General features: G+C 46.4%; 1 protein-coding gene and 1 pseudogene across 14 annotated transcripts in view; both read right to left on the reverse strand.

Annotated features, from left to right (window-relative positions):
- The window catches only part of PLEKHA7 (pleckstrin homology domain containing A7), a 248,434-nt gene that overhangs the window by 81,908 nt on the left and 147,483 nt on the right, over positions 1-19,043 (reverse strand). For 13 of the 14 annotated variants that reach the window (XR_012518111.1, XR_012518110.1, XR_012518108.1 and 10 more), the window contains 2 exons: positions 7,797-7,908; positions 6,896-7,000 (listed from right to left, as the gene is read on the reverse strand). Coding sequence is in view for 4 of the 14 variants with exons in the window: in XM_039471225.2 (XP_039327159.1) it covers positions 6,896-7,000; positions 7,797-7,908 (217 nt within the window). In the remaining 10 variants the exon portion in view is untranslated. Of the gene's footprint in view, positions 1-6,895; positions 7,001-7,796; positions 7,909-15,220; positions 18,260-19,043 lie in introns of those variants that run through there. The other variant, XR_012518114.1, reaches the window with a different exon arrangement.
- LOC141584866 (ribosomal L1 domain-containing protein 1 pseudogene) lies at positions 1,686-6,885 on the reverse strand (annotated as a pseudogene).

Raw genomic sequence — 19,043 nt, forward strand, 5'->3', positions numbered from 1 at the left:
GAGTTTTCACCATGTTGGCCAGACTGATCTCAAACTCCTGACCTCGTAATCCGCCCAACTTGGCCTCCCAAAGTGCTGGGATTACAGGCGTGAGGAACCATACCTGGCCACAATTTTTTTTTTTTTAACTTTCAGTACAGTGCTCATTAGTCAACACTTTATTATAAAATAGGCTTTATGTTAGATGATAATATCAGCATCTTGTTCAAGAAATTAAAGCCAGCTTCTTCAACAGAGAACATTATTAGAATGAAACTAGAGGCAGGAGCAGGAAAGTAAAGACCTGTGCCATATTCAACAAGACAACTACAGGGCAAAGAATCACATAGTGTTGCAAAATCTTGAACTGGCTAGAGAATAGGATTACAAAAACCACACAGCTATTGCTGGAAAATTGTGTCATGCAGAGAAGAGACTGACATGATGTTTGTGGGTTTGTCCCAAACAAATCAGATCTTGGAGTAAGTGAAACAAGACTATCTAACCAGCTACTCAGAGAACCTAGTTTCTATGGAAAACAAATCAATTAAGCTAAACTCCCACATTTTAAATGTATATTCATCTATAGAAGCCCAAAAGGAAAGTGGGATTACAAATAATTTTACATTTTCGAGGCTTTCATAATTTGAAAAGTTAACCTTACAAATTTGTGTTACCAAAATGCAAAAGCAGGTCTGGCATGGTGGCTCATGCCTGTAATCCCAGCCCTTTGGGAGGCTGAGGCGGCCAGATCACAAAGTCAAGAGATTGAGACCATCTTGGCCAACATGATGAAACCCTATCTCTACTAAAATACAAAAAATTAGACAGGCATGGTGGTGCACACCTGTAGTCTCAGCTACTTGGGAGGCTGAGGCAGGGGAATCGCTTGAACACCAGGGAGGTTGAGCCTGCAGTGAGCTGAGATCGCACCACTGCACTTGTCTGGTGACAGAGCAAGACTCCATCTCAAAAAAAAAAAAAACAGGCCGGGCATGGTAGCTCACGCCTATAATCCCAGCACTTTGGGAGGCCGAGGTGGGTGGATCACGAGGTCAAGAGATCAAGACCATCCTGGTAAACAAGGTGAAACCACATCTCTACTAAAAATACAAAAATTAGTTGGGCATGGTGGCGCGTGCCTATAGTCCCAGCTACTCGGGAGGCTGAGGCAGGAGAATTGCTTGAACCCAGGAGGCGGAGGTTGTGGTGAGCCAAGATTGTGCCATTGTACTCCAGCCTGGGTAACAAGAGTCAAACTCCATCTCAAAAAAAAAAAAAAAAAAAAAAAAAAAACCAAAACAAACAAACAAACAAAAAACGGCAAAGGCAGGTTGGCATGGTGCCTCATGGCTGTAATCTGAGCATTTTGGGGAGGCTGAGGTGGGAGGATCACTTGAGCTTAGGAGTTTGAGACCAGCCTGGGGAATATGGGGAAAACCTCTCTCTACAAAAGATATAAAAATTGGCCTGGTGTGATGGCATGCCCCGGTAGTTATAGCTACTTGGGAGGCTGAGATGGGAGGATTGCCTTGAGCCTACGAAATTGAGACTGGAGCTGATGGCACTACTGCCCTCCAGCCTGGGCAACAGAGTAGGACCATATCCCCCACTGCCCAGACTCTTCTAACTTGAGGGAGACCTACACATCTGTTTTCTTTTTTTTTTTTTTTTTTTCTCCAGTTTTGCTCTGCTGCCCAGGTGCAATCTCTAGCTCACTGCAACCTCGACATCCTGAGTTCAAGTGATTCTCCTGCTTCAGCCTCCCAAGTAGCTGGGATTACAGGTGCCTGTCCCCCTGCCCAGCTAGTTTTTGTATTTTCAGTAGAGACAGGTTTCACCATGTTAACCAGGCTGGTCTTGGAACTCCTGGCCTCAAGTGATCAGCCTGCCTTGGCTGGGATTACAGATGCAAGCCACCATGCCCAACATCTTTTTTTGGAAACAGGGCCAGGATTCTGTCTCTTTCTTGCCCAGACTGAAGTGCAGGGTCATGATCATGACTCATTGCAGCCTTTACCACCCAAGGTTCAAGAAATCCTCCCATCTCATCCTCCCAAGTAGCTGGGACCACAGGCACATACCACTCCATCCAGCTAATTCTTGGTAGAGATGAGGTTTTCCATGTTGCCCAGGATGGTCTCAAACTCTGAGGGTCAAGCAATTCACCCAGCTTCCCAAAGTGCTCGGATCACAGATGTAAGCCAAGACACCCGACACCCACATGATCTTTGAAAGCATGCCCCACTTCAGCCTTTTGCATGCAAGCATATTTCTGCACTGCAGTGAATCTATGACTCAGTATGGATGCATACCTATTCACAACCAGTGAAAGGCTGAGTACCTAAAAAATTGTTTACTGCCTCAGAATATATTTGACAATTGTGCAAACAATAATAGGCTACTCTTGACTGGACCGGGCAGCTCATGCCTGCAATCCCAGCACTTTGGGAGGCTGAGGAGGACACATCTCCTGAGGTCAAGTTCGAAACCAGCCTAACCAACATGGAAAAACCCCATCTCTACTAAAAACACAAAATTAGCTGGGAATGGACACGCATGCCTGTAATCCCAACTACTCGGGAGGCTGAAGCAGGAGAATCATTTGAACCCAGGAGGCAGAGGTTGTCGTGAGCCGAGATTGTGCCACTGAACTCCAGCCTGGGCAACAAGAGTGAAATTCTGCCCAAAAAAAGAAAACAAAAACAAAAACAAAAAAGTCTACACTCCCAAGTTTCCTTAGAGTTGTCATACATAAGCAAATCTGTATGGACTCAGGAGTAACAAGAGGGGAAGACTTATGGAACATAAATCATGCTCTTGCCTCCTGTAGGTAGGTTTCAATTCAGTAGCTGTATAAATGATTCCATGTTAATTTCCCTTCCCATATGCATGCTCATCCAGTAACTTAAAAGCTTAGACCAACAGGCTCAGCATGGGGGCCAAGAAACTCGTGTTTCTCCTAAATTCAGCAGCTGATTCTCATGCGTCGAGGCTCTCACTGGGCCACTTTGGGAATGAAGATAAAAGAGTGTGATGGAGTCCATGTGATGGTTGAGATGAGGAAAAGGGTCACATCAGAGACCTCGAGTCAGACTCACGTGATACAGAAAGCCAACAGTATGTATACTCAGAAGCAAAGCAATGCTATGTTTTTTTTTTTTTTTTTTTTTTTTTTTTTTCGGAGACAGTCTCACACTGTCACCCAGGCTGGAGCACAGTGGTGTGATCATGGCTCACTGTAGCCTTGACTTCCTGTGCTCACTTGATCTTTCCACCTCAGCCTCCTGAGTAGCTGGGAGCACAGGTACATGCCACCCTTTTTTTTTCTTTTGTAGAAATGGGATTTCACATGTTGCCCAGGCTGGTTTCACACTCCTGGGCTCAAATAATACTCCCACCTTGGCTTCCCAAAGTGCTGGACAACCATAGAGAAGCACTCTATATTTCTTCTAGCAAACACACAGAAGGACAATTTAAAAATAGATCACTATACCCAGGAACATATGTCAGAATTATGTATGGAAGTTTTTAGAAAATCTTTAAGTCTAGGCCTGATGCCTGGAGAAGGCTGCCAGTGGGGTCAGGACCTGAGTATTTCTAATAAGCTCTGAGGGCAGCTCTGAGGTTCCCTTCTGGTTGAATCACTTATTTTAGGTTGACTGGGGTACTTTGGTGTTTTGGGGCCGTTTTTTGGGGGGTGCAGGAAGCTTTTCTTGCAGATTTACTAGGAGTGGTGAAGAACCTGGCCTCTGCCTTTTTAGGAGTCTGTCTCACATCTTTTTTCCCTAGCGAAGGATTATTTTCCTTCACTACCTCTTTGATTTTTGGCTTCTCCCATGGGCCTTTCTCTGGGGTCTCAGACTCTGCAGCTTCAGGGGTCTCAGATGCTGGCAAGGCCTTTCTTTTCTTCCCATGAGGTGTGCTGGGAATAGGACTCTTTGTTGGAGACTTCTTTCCTGTGGCATGTTTTTGAATCTCTATTCTCCTTAGCTGAAGTCTTTCCTATTGGTACCAGCTGTGGAATTTCGTCTTCGGAGTCATGTGCCACTTGAACTTGGGTTTCTCCTTTGCCACGCCATTTCTTCCCATGCTCTGGGGTCTGCTCCTTCTTCGATTCAGGTTTCGTCACTGTAGCGTCACCACTTTCAGGTGCCACAGTGTCTTTCCTAAGGACTGATGCAGGCTTCCTAGCCTGCTGTTTCTTCTTTCTGATTTTGTTGCTCTCCTTTTGTTTTTCATAATTTCTTTCTCTTCGTTTTTTCCTTGCCTCTTTTTTCTTCTTATTAAGCATAGATTTTTTGTTGGCTTCATCCCAATTGCTGACAAATGAGAAAAAGATGGGAAGAGCAGCAGCCGGTTTCTCAGTTTTCACAAACAGGAGTTTCACGCTTTCCCACTTCTCTGGCAATTTTTCTGAAAGTCCTTTGGTGACAGCAACAATGTTTTCAATGATGTGCTCAATCTGCATTCCAATGTGACCGATGCCTATAGTACTGCAAGAACCACTTTTAGAAATGTTTCAGAATGCTCCACCTCTACAGTCATTGATCTCTATTGATAAATTCTTGGACAGAAGGTTTACAGATACTGGAACTTTCTTTCTTTGATAGAAATGTCTCCCAATGAGTGAGGGTAAGAGCTGCCTAATTCTGGCATCAGTAAGGAAGAAGTCAAAAGTGCTCAGAAGGCGGAGCTTGACTTCAAAGGATTTATATTCCTTCTTTATTGTTTGGAAGGGGATAATCTGAGAAATGGTTTTAATTCCATGCTTGTTTAAAAGCTTTCTATAGAACTGTTCTGTCTTTTCAGGAGTTGAATTGGGTTCGTCCTTCGTAAATAAACAGACATCTTCTAAATCCGATCAAATACCATGAGGTTAAGGGCAGTCTGACGCTCAGTCCTTTACTTGGAATTTTCCATAATACCATCATTAAAAATAAATTTTCATTCTCATTCAAAAGCTACCCATAATCGTTCTTCCTGGACTTGCAGTGTGTGAAGAGAGCGTCCTATGCCTTTCTAACCTGCTCTTTGTCCAGCTGCTTCCGTGTTGTCGGGGCCGCTGGAGTTGAGGTGGAGGTTACAGTTGCTGCTGAAGATGACAGCGGCGTGGAGGCCGAGTCCTCCATGTTGCTTTCACCTCGTGAAGGTGCGCGTGCGGAACCCCACTACTTACTTCTGAGGCGTAAGCGCGAGCCAAATTTTTTTTATTTATTTAAAAAATAGAGATGGCTGTTAAATAGTCTTCCTTCTGCAGAAGTTTTTGACAAGCCTGAAAAAAAAATCTGACAATTTCTAAACTGAAATACAACATGAGGATTTTTCCTCCTTCACTTACTAAAATGCTAAAAGCAAATTTAACTTGATGATTTCAACTACTTAACAATTTTATCTTCTGCAAATCAACCAGATGATGTCTAAGGTCTTCACACATGATATTTGCTTTGTTTGGAGGTCTTAACTATGCTTCTATGCCTGGTTCAAATATCACTTCTTCCAGGAAGCCTTTCTGGATGCCACCCCTTCCCCCCGCTGCCCCCCACCCAAGTATAGCCACACTCTGTTGTGTGTCCACAGCACACAGATCCCTGTTATGGTTACAGCCAGCCAATGGGCCTGGGCTGCTAAGCGCTGGCAATTATTTACAAATCCTTCCGTCTCTCTCCATATGTCAAAGAAGCCTCCTTTGTTTAATGGGGACAGGGATGCAAATGGAAGAAGTCAGAGGGTTAAATGACTCAAGTGAGAAAAAGAGATGGGCAAGACAGGGAGGACAGGGCTGTGAGGGGCACATGGGAGCAAGAGAGGGTGGTACTAGGAGTGTCCAACAGAAGAGGCCAGGAGCTGTTACAGCTGCCATGGGGCCAGAGCTGTGAAGGAAGATTTTAAGAGGACTTTTGGGATTTATCCTGTGCGCTATGCAACGTAATGCCCTCCTGTTCTTCCCACAAAGCTTCACCAAAACCTACATTGCTGCTCTGGTATTTTTGGATGCTATGCTAGGTAACAGATGGGGCTGGGTGACAATGTGACATGTGAGAGATGTGCTATCTGCTTCTCCTGGTAGCTGATGAGTTCCTCGAGGGCAGGAACCACGTTACTTTCCCTTGGTACTTGCTCTCAGCAACTTAGGACATGGCAGGCACTTTGCAGAATAGATGAATGAATGAATGACTGGCAAGGAGAAAAGGAGGGCAAGAGAGACAGGGTCTCTAGCTCTGGGAACTCACAGCCTAGCCATGAACAGAGGACCCCAGGCAAATCAATTGGCAGTGGGGATTGCAATGAATGATGGCCTCAGCCTACGGAACTGACAGAGCTTCCTGACTGAATGCATGTCAGGGAAGGAGGATCTGGTGATAGTGCCGAGGTTTCTAACCTGAGTGCCTGGGAGAATGGTGTACCATTACTAAGATCCAGAAAAAGCAGCCTCAGGGAAATGGTGGGCCAGGGTAATGAGGAGATAATGAGCTGAGTTCGGCTGATTTGGAATTTGAGATGCTAGGTGGATATGTATTCTAGACAAAGGAGAGAGGAAAAGATGAATTTTTTTCAGCCAAATAATAACAAAGACTCTTTGACATCAGGAAGGCAAGTGCTGGTGGAGGACTGGCAGGAAGGCTGGATTCATGTTGACCCATCCACACTGTGGCCTGGGCCCCAGGGCAGCCAACAGCACCAGGGGCCAAAGTGGTCAAATGGGTTTTGGGAGAGAAGCTGTAACCATTGAGCAGACAGTGCACTCATAAGAACAAGCAGCAAATAACGCAGCACAGCAGGTAGAATCCAGCTGCCTCAGAGAAACTCAGGAACAGAAAGCTTAGGTGCCTGTTCCTAGCTTCCTGGGGCCTAGGAAGGGAGAGAACTCAGCCAGAGCCATTTCTTCCACCTTCTCACTCCTCAGGGTCCTCACCTGCTTGTGCAGCCAGCCCCTTACCACCACAGGAACGTTGGGGTTCCTCCGAATGGCCTGGTCTCTCTTCCCAAAGCTGTGGACTTTATTGCTGGACTTTATGATCTACGAAAAAGCAGATTGAACTCTAGCAGCAGGGAATTGAAGGTGGCACAAAAAAGCACTTGTATGTTAGGAGGACTGTGGGCTCTCTCTGCCTCACTCTAAACGGCAGCACCCTTTGATCAAAAGAACAGCCAGGAGACAGGGAACAGGCGTGCACATGGCCACAGCATTCTAATTAAAAGGCAAGCCCAAGACCTGGCAAACCTCCCAGCTGGGTCACAGAAAAAAAATTAAAAGAAAATTTTCAGTCAACTTTCAACAGCAGCTGTGGGCCCTAATATGTTCCATGGCTTTCTGGAGCAAAGCTAATTTTCGGTCACAGCTTTTTGCCAATTTCCAGATATTTACCCCTCCTATCTAGGTTCACCCTCAGCACTCTCCTCCTCCCTGCAATGCTGGTTCTTTTCCCTGATCCTAGTGTTTTCTACACCTGCAGCACAAAAACTTCTGGGCACCCTTCCTCAGGGCCTCCTGTTTCCAAATCTCTCTGAGCTCTCTTTAACACACAGCTACATGTAAACAGAAATGTGGCCCTCCCAACGATGCAAGGAAAGTCAAGAACATGCTCCAGGAACTAGACATGGGTGCTGGGTCTGGCAGCAATCACCTTCTTTGTTGCACAAGGGGCATACCCCTCTTGGCCACAATTTCCTGATCTGTCACTTGGGGAGAACACTTCTTACGGGGTCTCTGTCACAAAATTATAGTGAAGATTAAATGGACTTCTGGTTACAAAGGGGCTTGACAAAATATAAAAGAGGGGAAGGAAGGAACCAGTGGCCAGGAGCTCACCCACCTTGGGTCCAGGCTTGGCCTCCAGGGTGGAGGCGGTCCCAGCTGTGGATGTTTCACTGACCATGCTGGATGGTCTTTGGTTTCTGTCCTGCTTCGACATACGTGGATTCGGCCTGTGGGCAAATAGGGGATTCCAGTGAGTAAGAGCTGAGCTGCAGAGTAGGAAGTGCAGTAAGAATAGTTCCAGGTAGGAATTGGTTGCTGGGCCTTAGAACAACCCAGCCCTCATGGTTTGGAGGCTGCCTGACTTCAGACTGCAGCCAGAGGGCCGTGATGGCCAGTCTGCCCGTGTGCTTCAGGGAATTAAGAAGATGACAGATGGCCACATCTCCACAGCCTGACACCCCAAAAAAGGAGCACAGACTGTCATCCCTGCTGATGTCTGGAAGTCCCCACACTCACTCTTAATCAGGTGTCTGTGACGACTGCCCCATCTGACGGGCATGCACAGATGCGCCACTCTTCTTAGCATGCAAGAGCAATCCATGCCCTCACACACACCTCCATTTCCCTGGCTCCCAAAAGAAGCTGTTTATAATTAGTAACAAGAAATCACTTGCACACACAACCACACCCCCAGATACACACAGAGAATCCCTTGCCTAAATGCCAGTGGGGCTTGTCTCCCAAAATAGACTACTCAACAAAGAGTCCTATTCTGGGAACACTCCATTTGCCCCAAAATAGAGCGATCAGAGATATTAACCCCTTGTGCCAAGCCAGGAGAGCAGGAAAAAATGAAGTAAGCCTTAGGCCCCAGTAAGAATCTCTGGGGCTTCCCCATCAGCATCCCAGAAACATGGAGCTCCCACCGAGAAGCTGCCCTGGGAGGGCCAGCTCTCTGGGAGCATCTCAGTGCAACACTCAAGAGCCACTGAAAAGTCCTTCTCACCTGCCTCCACAGAGCCCCAGCATTTGCCAGTCTTTTAAGGCTGCAGGGACAAATGCCTTCACACAAATCCAGTACCTATCTCTGAACAGCTGGATGCCTGATGCCAAGACCCTGCTAAGTCCTTCCTCAAAGTGGAAGTTTCCAAGTTCTGTCCACTGCTCCAATAGGCAATAGGATCCAGGTCACTGGAGACCAGGCAGACCACAGAGGCTCCTTGCCTGAAGGGTGAAGGAAATATGCTTTGGAGGCCTGGGCAAGAACCCTAAGGAGATGGAGCTGGAGGATCCGGGCAGCATGCAGCTGACAAAGCAGCACTCTGAAAATCCGTCACAGGGTCACTTTTAGAGCGATGCAATGAGGAAACATCCTAGTTTCCGCCAGGAAAATATGCTGTAAGACCCTGCTGCTCAAAAGATAAGCAATCCTTCCTGTGCCCTGAGACAGAGCCCAATATCCAACACCACAAGGGAAGTTCTCTGCAGAAGTATCCGTAACTACTGCACTTTCCAAGCAATGCCAGCAGCAGGACCACCGTAGCAGGCACCAGCTTCCCAAAGGGCTGGGCCCTGTGGGATGCTTGGCAGCCGGAGATGCAAGTCCTACCAGGCAGAAAGAGCACTGGCTCCTTATCAGCTCAGAGGCTCATTCCAGATTCCCCGCCCCCAGACTCCAACCCAGCCAGACTTTTGTTGCTGCTCCCCACTCGCAGGGAGAAATGTCACCATACTTGCTGCTGGCAGAGGCTGTATGCAGCAAGATACTCCCCGATCAGGGGCACAAAGGGGCTCCCAGAGGCTGCCTTGTCCACCCTCTTTCTCCAGACAGAACTATGTCCAAAACATCCTGGAACCTGGTCTTTCCTGACGCTTCAGATTTTCGGAGGTTGAGACAAGGAAAAAGAACTCAGGTTGCTTCAGCTATGGCAGCTGTTATCTCTAAGCTGAAATTCAGGACACAAGGTCCAACAACAAAAAAGGTTTGTTTAGGTTTTTTTCTTCCTTTTTTTTTTGAGATGGAGTTTCACTCTGTTGCCGAGGCTGGAGTGCAATGGTGTGATCTTGGCTCCCGCCACCTCTATCTTCCAGGTTCAAGTGATTCTCCTGCCTCAGCCTCCCAAGTAGTTGGGATTATGAGCACACACCACCACACCCAGATAATTTTGTATTTTTAGTAGAGAGAGAGTTTCACCATGTTGGTTAGGCTGGTCTCGAACTCCTGACTTCAAGTGATACACCTGCCTTGGCCTCCCAAAGTGCTGGGATTACAGGCATGAGCTACCATGCCCAGCCTAAAAATATGCTTTTAAATCATCTCATCAGTGCAGTATAAAGCACCTTACAATCTTGACATCTAACTTCAATCACCCCCCAAACCTGCACATTCTAGCCCCACATCTCTTCCCCACCCTAGTTTCTGGGATGCCAGCTGGCTGGGGGGCTACTCCCAGCCAGTAACATGGAAAGAAAGATGACTTCCCTGCAGCCTTGGGTAAATGAGGAAAGAGGGTACAACTCCCACCTAGGGAGCCAGGTATAAACAGATTAGGGCTAGAGAATGACTGGTTATGGTCCCAAGACTGGACATTAGCGAGGGGCAGTGATGCGCAAGGAGTGAGGAAAGAATAGGAAAACACACATGAAAACAACTCAACTCCTTATTTCTACACTGCTCAGCCACACCCATAGAAGGCTTATTAGGAGACGTGACTAAAGTCCAAACTATACCTGCCCCAGGGAAGGAACTATATTGTCTACAAACAGGGAGGATGTCTTCACCAAGGCCCCAGATGAGCAGTGACGGCTCCCAACTCAAGGAATAGACTCAATTCATACTTGGCAGGTCCTGACCTCGCTCTTTGAAAGAACAAGGTCCACATAGCTACTCACTTGTCCAAATAACAAGATCGGCCTTCAGAGGATGCTCCTTTGAAGCTCTCAACATGGGTCATGATCTCTTAAGTTTTCTAAGGATGACTACAACTTTTAGAAATAACTACAAGTTATCTGGAATTACAACTAGTTAAAAAAAAAATGGTGGTCATGCTTGGGGATACCATTTGGTATCTAAAAGTGGGAATATGAAAAAAGTCTCAAAAACAATTTTCTCACTTGGCTAAAATACTGGCTCTGATGGAAACTTCTAGTGGTGGTTTACCACAAGGGGCAATGAGCAACGGGATATCAACAATGCATGTGTATAGCCTCCTGAAGAAACACCAAAAGGAACATCTCTCACTTGGATTCGGGCATTCTGGTACATTTGCTTCAGCCAGTTACACCCTACGGGCGTGTTTCCCATTAAGAGCCTGGTGGGGCAGACACTGATTTGTCCTCAACTCCTCAGAATGAGTGTACTCCGCTGAGGAGTCTTATCTAAGAATCATCTCCACTTCCCAGAGAAGAGCTTGTGCCCCTGAGCTGAGCAACCTTGAAAGGCACTCAGTTCCCAGCAGCATGCCCTCGGGCACACTGAGTCACACAGACCCCTGGGAGAGGAGACCCAAAATCCTGCACACGCAGATTGTTGATGTCTTGTTGATGTCGCAGACTGCTGATGTCGTCAAATAAAACCTATTAACTTAAAAGCCTGTTTGCCAGGTTTCTGGGTTATCTGAAATCCCAAGTACAGTGGGATGATTTGAACAAAGACTTCCCTCTCCCTGGCTTGGGCTACATGAATGCTGATTATTTTGCTGGAGGGATGTGGGCTGAAGATGAAAACATTGAGCTAAAGTTTGAAGCAACCTCCTCCCATCTGAAATGAACAAAAGAAGTTAGGACTAGACAAAACCAGTCTGGAGAAGCCCAGGTGAAAAATGACTTGGTTCTCCTCTGAACTTTGTCAAGGATATGTGAAGTGAGCCTGAGCAGGAAGACAGTTTCTCTGTCCCTATCTATAAAAGGAGTGCTGCTGCTTCCTGCATTTTTGGGACTAAATGCATATGACACTGACAGATGTAAGAAGAAAGAGACGTTACAGATACAGAAGCTGTTGGGTCTGAAATTAGGTGGGTTTAGTTAATGGGATTTGGTTACTGGGAACCTCTCAATCAATGGTGTGAGCTGAAGCAGAATGAAGGAATCACAGCAAAATGTCTGTGGTGCTGCAACAAGCAGGTCACCAAGACAAGTAACACCAACTCTGCGGGACAGGTACACAAGGACAAGCAAGCAAAGGGACGAGGCTGTACTTACTGAGCACCTACTATATGCTAGGCACTTGGCCTGCATTATCTCACCTAACCCCGCAAAGTCAGTGTTAGTATCTCTATGTATAAAGGAGGAAACCAAGGCTCAGAGAGACGAATAACTTATTGAAGACAGAAACTGGGCACAGAAACTGGGCCAGGCGCGGAGGCTCAAGCCTGTAATCCCAGCACTTTGGGAGGCCGAGGCGGGTGGATCACGAGGTCAAGAGATCGACACCATCCTGGTCAACATGGTGAAACCCCGTCTCTACTAAAAATACAAAAAATTAGCTGGGCATGGTGGCACGTGCATGAAATCCCAGCTACTCAGGAGGCTGAGGCAGGAGAATTGCCTGAACCCAGGAGGCGGAGGTTGCGGTGAGCTGAGATCATGCCATTGCACTCCAGCCTGGGTAACAAGAGCGAAACTCCGTCTCAAAAGAAAAAACAAAAAAAAAAAACAAAAAACAAAAAAGACAGAAACTGGACTCCAAAACCTGGGCTTTGTCACAGAGAGACCACTATGGCAGTTTCCAAGGTCTGAGAGAAACAGGCTTTTGCTCTTTTCAGCCCTAAGAACAACCCCCAGATTAAGGAAATCCTGGGGTGGGGGAAAGAGCAAGAGCACAGAATAACTGGATCTCAGCCAAGTGCTGCAGCTTCCCACAAGTCACGTCAGTTCTCTGGACCTTGGTTCCAGTTTTGAAAAATAAGTAGAAACTACCTCTCATGTCACAAAGAAGTTGAGTGACTTGAAATGACACTGAAAACCATAAAGCACCCACGACATGCAAAGCATCATTTGGAACTGTTACCGGTGAAGATCCCAGAATTTAAATCCCAGCTACCCTTTATTTCCAAGGCATATGTCTCCAGAAACCTCAAGGTGCCAAACAATTAACTTCTAAACAGTCATCTCCTATAAACATCCCAATAGTATCTAATCTGAAAAAAAAAAATTGTTTGAAACACAGTAACTCTGCGGCTGGAAGGATTAGGTTCCTATTCTTTCCTCAGGAGAACAGTAATGTCAAGAATCATCCAGGGCTGGGAGCAGTGGCTCATGCCTATAAACCTAGCATTTTGGGAGGCTGAGGTGGGAGGATCACCTGAGGCCAGGAGTTCAAGACTAGTCTGGGTAATGCAGCGAGACTCTGTCTCTACTAAAATTAAAAAAAAAAATTAGCTGGGTGAAGTGGCTCATACCTATAATCTCAGCACTTTGGGAGGCCAAGGTGGGCAGATTGCTTGAGTTCAGGAGTTCAAGACCAGCCTGGGCAACATAATGAGACCTCGTCTCTACAGAAAATACAAAAATTAGCTGAGAATGGTGGTATGTACCTGTAGTCCCAGCTACTCAGGAGGCTGAAGCACAAGAATTGCTTGAACCTGGGAGGCAGAGGTTGTAGTGAGCCAAGATCATGCCACTTCACTCCAGCCTTGGCCATGGAGCAAGACTCGATCTCATTCATTCATTAAGTAAGTTGGCCAGGCACAGTGGCTCATGCCTGTAATCCCAGCACTTTGGGAGGCCAATCACAAGGTCAGGAGCTTGAAGCCAGCCTGGACAATATGGCGAAACTCCATGTCCACTAAAAATACCAAAAAATTAGCCAGGCATGGTGGCGCATGCCTGTAATCCCAGCTACTCAAGAGGCTGAGACAAGAGAATTGCTTGAACCCAGGAGGCAGAGGTTGCAGTGAGCCAAGATTGTGCCACTGCACTCCAGCCTGGGCAACGGAGCAAGACTCCATCACTAAATCAATCAATCAATCAATCAATCAATCAAATCAAGGCTGTGATGGGAGGTTAGAAGGCTATAAGGAAACACAAATCTGTTACTGAGAACACCTTATCAAATGACACCTTTATCCCATTAATTTCTGGTTAAGTTGGCCCCCAAAGTCATGCTCTGTCCTGAAGAAATCGACACACAGAGAGCTCAACTAAAACTACTGACATAGAGGAAAATAAGAAGACGACACATTCACAAACACCAGCACATTTTTTTCGCAGCTTACACCCATCGGCTAAGGGTTTGGGGAAAGCAATGCACAATGAAAACCAGGAAATAAAAGAAAGCTCTTATCCCAAACAGGCAGAAACCTCCACACCCCCTCTTCCCAGAGAAAGAGACACACACAGACAGACCGCCAACGCTCAGTGTAAATTCCCAACACCCTGGGGGAGGCTGTCTGACACGGGTTTTCATTCAGCAACTATGGCCTCATTACTCAACTATGGCTTACTGTGTTCCTTCTCCTTCCCCCTCAAGTCCCTTCTTGAACACAGGCTGCAGTTCCTCACCCCATTCTACCCCAGGAGCTAGAAACCAGCCCAAACAGCAGCCCCTCACCTGGCATGAAAATAACCCCATAAGCACTGTGTGCTGCCACCCCCACCTCCCCACACCTGCTCCCCAAATCAGAGTATTGCCCTGAACTTGCTACAAGGGCCTGCTCTGTTGTTGACCCTGGGTCGGCCTCTTCTAACCAGTGCCTTTAGTGAGCCCTCTTCTAGCCTATCCGCTCCTCCTAGCTTAACAAGCAGCTACTTCTCTCATTAGACAATGATATTTTTTATTGGCGATCTGAGCACATCCAAGACTAGGGGGAGGTAAAAGAAGAGGACAAGAAGGGAAGTCACAGGAAGAAACAACATTACTACTTGCAGGAAGCAGCTTCCCTTCTTCACACAGCAAAGCCACCCCTGCAGCATTTTTGCCCAGCACAGACAGAGCCGAAGACATGGTTGCTCTGTGGCAATGTCTGCATCCCCAGTGCCAATACCCTTAAAAACAGCAACACCAAAAGCCCAGCCAACACCCAGGTGTTTGAATGAACTAAAGGCCCCATCACCATCTCTTCCCCTACCTGCTACTGTCACAAACACTGTCTCCTAGTCCAGGGAAGAAAACTGAACAGTCAAGTTTCTGCATCTGCTTGCCAGCTGTTTCCATTTTTCCTCATTTTTCTGCTACCATGGCAACCCAATACAACAGGCAAAGCTAGCCCAAGACTGCCAGCATCTAGAGACAAGGTGCTGGTTGTATCAACTGTAGACAGCAAAGCATTGGCCTCACAGCCCAGGGCTCAGCAGATGAGCAACAGGACAGACTCTTTTGGGAGTTTAGGAGCAACTCCCCCTCCAGTGCTCTAAACCTCTCACTGCCGTTTTACCAACTTACAGCTGCAGGAGGAACAGCAGACAGCCATCTCCTAGCAGCAAATGATACCCCACCCCCAAGCCCATAATCAGCACATGCCATGGAAGAGTCTCACCCTGCAATCCGCAAAATAAACCACCTTTAGCAAAGAGGTCAAAGATCTGGAAGATAATTCTTACCTTTGGCAAGACAGTATCTTTTTTAAGTGGTATCCTCCAAACATCACTCACAACATTCCCGGAAATTCCAACTTGTTTCTTTTCCAAATAAGCCAATGAGAAAACTGAAGGCTGCTCAGACTCCAATGACAACAAGCTAAACTCACTGGGATGCTGGGAAAGGCAGGCCAAGCAAGGGCACCCTCCAGGTTTGGAACCTCCAAAGTGATCTTGTATGCCTTGCAGCTGGCGTCTCAGCACACGAGTGGGCCTCTGAACTTCCTAAGCACATACTCTCTTCTCCCAACCTTAGGCCCCACCTCAACATCAAATGCTTGGCAGAGCCTGTGGATCAGTGTACACAGCCTGCTGTCAGTCAGCTGCCAGCCTCACTGCTCGGGAACGCGTCTCTCCTCTTCCCTGAAAGCTGCAGAGGCGTTTGTCAGTGGCTCCCTGGGCAGCCCAGCACTGAGGAGAAAACACTCCTGCACATGAGCACCAAACACCAAAACCGTAGTCCTGGAAGTTCTGTGTCAAGGACTACCTCTTTAGGAGGGGCCCTGCATGTGGCTCCTTTAGCCAGAACGGGTCTGGCTTCAAGCTCACAATTCCAGAAAGTCACTGAGAATCAGGCAAGAGGCTTAGGAGAGGAGCAAAATGATCCAATCACTGGAAATCAGGCCCCAAGATAAAAGGTTTGAGAACATTTTCTGAGGAAAAGACTACTGAGGAGGCTTGGCATCTTTCAAACAAGTGCAAAGTTATTACAGATGAAATTTTATTGCTGCAAATACAATTACAACTAAAATCTCTCTGTAGCAGTAGCCTACTCAATCAGCACACTGAGTATGGACAAGGAAGAGGACTGTCCACTGAAGACCTCCAAAATGAGAAACAGTATAGCATAGTGTTTAGAAGCACAGCATCTATGACCAGACTACCTGGATTCAAATCCTGACTCTACCACTTACTCTCTGTCTCACCTTTGGCAAGACTCTTAATCTCTCTGTGCCTTAGTAGGATAATAATGCTATCTTCCTCACAGGATTGCTGTGAAAATTAAATGTATGTAAAGCACTTAGAAAAGAACCTGGTAATAGTAAGGGTGCCAAGTGTTAGCTATAAAAATAATACTAGCAATACTATTAATATTATTCATTTTAAAAGCTCCCAACACTTATTCTAAGAGGCAGAATACTTCATTTAATGTGAACAAGGAATTCCTAGATCCTGAAACAAGGGATGCTATAAAGTGCCTGATACGGTTTGGCTGTGTCCCCACCAAAATCTCATCTTGAACTGTAGCTGCCATAACTCCCACATGTCACGGGAGGGACCCAGCGGAAGGTAACTGAATAATGGTAATAGGTTTTTCCCATGCTGTTCTTGCAATAGTAAGTCTCACAAGATCTGATGGTTTTATAAAGGGGAGTTCCCCTACACACGTTCTCTTGGCTGCAGCCATGTAAGGGGTGATTTTGCTCCTCATTTGCCTTCTGCCATGATTGTAAGGCCGCCCCACCCATGTGGAACTGTGAGTCAATTAAACATCCTTCCTTTATAAATTACTCAGTCTGATGTTTTTATTAGCAGCATGAGAACAGACTAATACGGTGTCTTAGAAAATTATAGAGTTGAGTTGAAATTTGCCTGCCTATAGCTTTCACTCATGGATCTGACACCTGCCTTTGCCAGCCACATGATAAATGCACGCTACTTCCATCTGCTGGCCCTTCTTGAAGATTTTTACCACATCTTCCATCTTTTCTACTGTAGATTAATCACAACAGGTCACAGGATACGGCTTCTAGAACCCTCACCATAATGGTCCCCCTCCTCAAGGGAATATCAATTGCTCAACACCTCTCTTAAAATTTAGTATCCAGAACATGGTGTTTGCAGCTTGGCATGTCGTTGGTACTCCATCAGTTTGTACTGAATGAATTAATGAAGTGATTCACGGAAGCCATGATATAACGGAACTATTCCCTCCCTTTCTCTAAGCATTGTAATTTTAATACAGCCTAAGCTTGTATTAGCTCTCCCATGAGGCATTTTCACATACCTGCTGTTCAGGGGTGGGGGGTAAAGGAATGTCTCCTGGGGGAACAAAGCTACAGAACTCATTGACTGATGCCCACTCCCCTCAAGGGGTATAACAAAAAACTGGGTAGCATAACAAAAAAGATCAAATGAGAAAATGAGCACTCTAGGCCAGGTAGGTGGCTCACGCCTGTAATCCCAGCACTTTGGGAGGCTGGGACAGACAGATTGCTTGAGGCTAGAAGTTCAAGACCAGCCTGGGCAACACAGTGAAACCCTGTCTCTACAGGCATGGTGGCACACACCTGTAATCCAAGCTACTCAGGAGGCTGAGGCAGGAGAATCACTTGAACCCAGTAGGTAGAGATTGCAGTGAGCCAAGATCACACCACTGCACTCCAGCCTGAGCAACACAGGGAGACTCCGTCTCGAAAGAAAAGAAGAAATGAAAAGAGAAAAAAGGAAAGATGGACTCCATACAGCAAAAGCAGCTTGTAAGTGAGACTCAAAAGGTCCCATCTCCCTTGACAAATCTGGATTGTGGTTTATTAAAGGTAACAATTAGTGCTGTCCAACAAATACTTCTGATTCTCTTCCCAGGTACATAATAAATATGCGCTTCCCTGCCCCCTTTGAAGTTTGAAGTGGTCCTGTGATTTGCTTTATAGCTGAAGAAATGTGAGCGCAAGAGCCAGTGCCAAATTGACAAGTTCTCTTACTGAAATGAAGCCATCCTCAGTAAAGAGGGCAGAGCAGGCCGGGCACAGTGGCTTATGTCTGTAATCCCAGCACCTTGGGAGGCCAAGGAGAGGTCAGGAGAGCAACCTGGCCAACATGGTGAAACCAGTCTCTACTAAAAATACAAAAATTAGCTGTATATCATAGCCGGCACCTATAATCCCAGCTACTTGTGAGGCTGAGGCAGGAGACTTGCCTGAAACCAGGAGGCAGAGGTTGCAGTGAGCCAAGATTGCACCATTGCACTCCACCCTGGGTGACAAGAGTAAACTCTGCCTCAAAAAAAAAAAAAAAAAAAAAAAAGACAGCAGAGTCCATCAGATGACCTACGATGGACATGAAAAGAATGTGAGAAACTAGCCTTTGTTTGTTGTTGTTACCACAGCAGACCCCAGCCTATCTCGCCTGATTCTGTATGGCTGACACAGGAACTAGAACACTCAGAGCTCATGTCCCCTGGCCCCATCAGGTCACAGCTTTCACATTATTTCTCTTCTTTATGCCTCTGACCTGTAAAATGAGAAACCGTCTTTTGGAGGAATGCACATGGGTTATTCCAAGCAGCTCAGGCAAGTCCTACCTGCCAACAATGGGGAGCTGTATCTGTTCACACCAATAATCTCCTAGGAGAAGTCACCATGGAGATGGGTTTTTTAAAAATTCTTTTTCTCTTATTCCTACAGAGGAAGAAACTCAAGATTATGTGACAAAAATCTACTTAAGATTGTCACTGTAGCCCTGAGAATGATGGATGGACACTTGGGAGGTGAAGTGGGAAGACACCTGGAGGTGAAGAGAAAACTTGGGAGTCATTTAGAAGGTATGAAAAGAGCAAATTGCCGAAATCAATGGCTCTTAAATTTTTACCTGCATCAGAATCACCTGGAAGTCTTGTGAAAACAGATTGCTAGGCCCTACCTCTAGAGTCTCTGATTCAGTAGGTCTGGGGTGGGGCCAAGAATTTGCATTTCTAACACCTTCTCAGGTGATGCTGATACAAAGACCACACTCTGAGAACCAATGCTCCAGAAGAATTCACTACAGGAAACCAGGGTGGAGGCTG

Source organism: Saimiri boliviensis, chromosome 6 (genome assembly GCF_048565385.1).
Source record: "Saimiri boliviensis isolate mSaiBol1 chromosome 6, mSaiBol1.pri, whole genome shotgun sequence".
Classification (NCBI taxonomy): Eukaryota; Metazoa; Chordata; class Mammalia; order Primates; family Cebidae; genus Saimiri; species Saimiri boliviensis.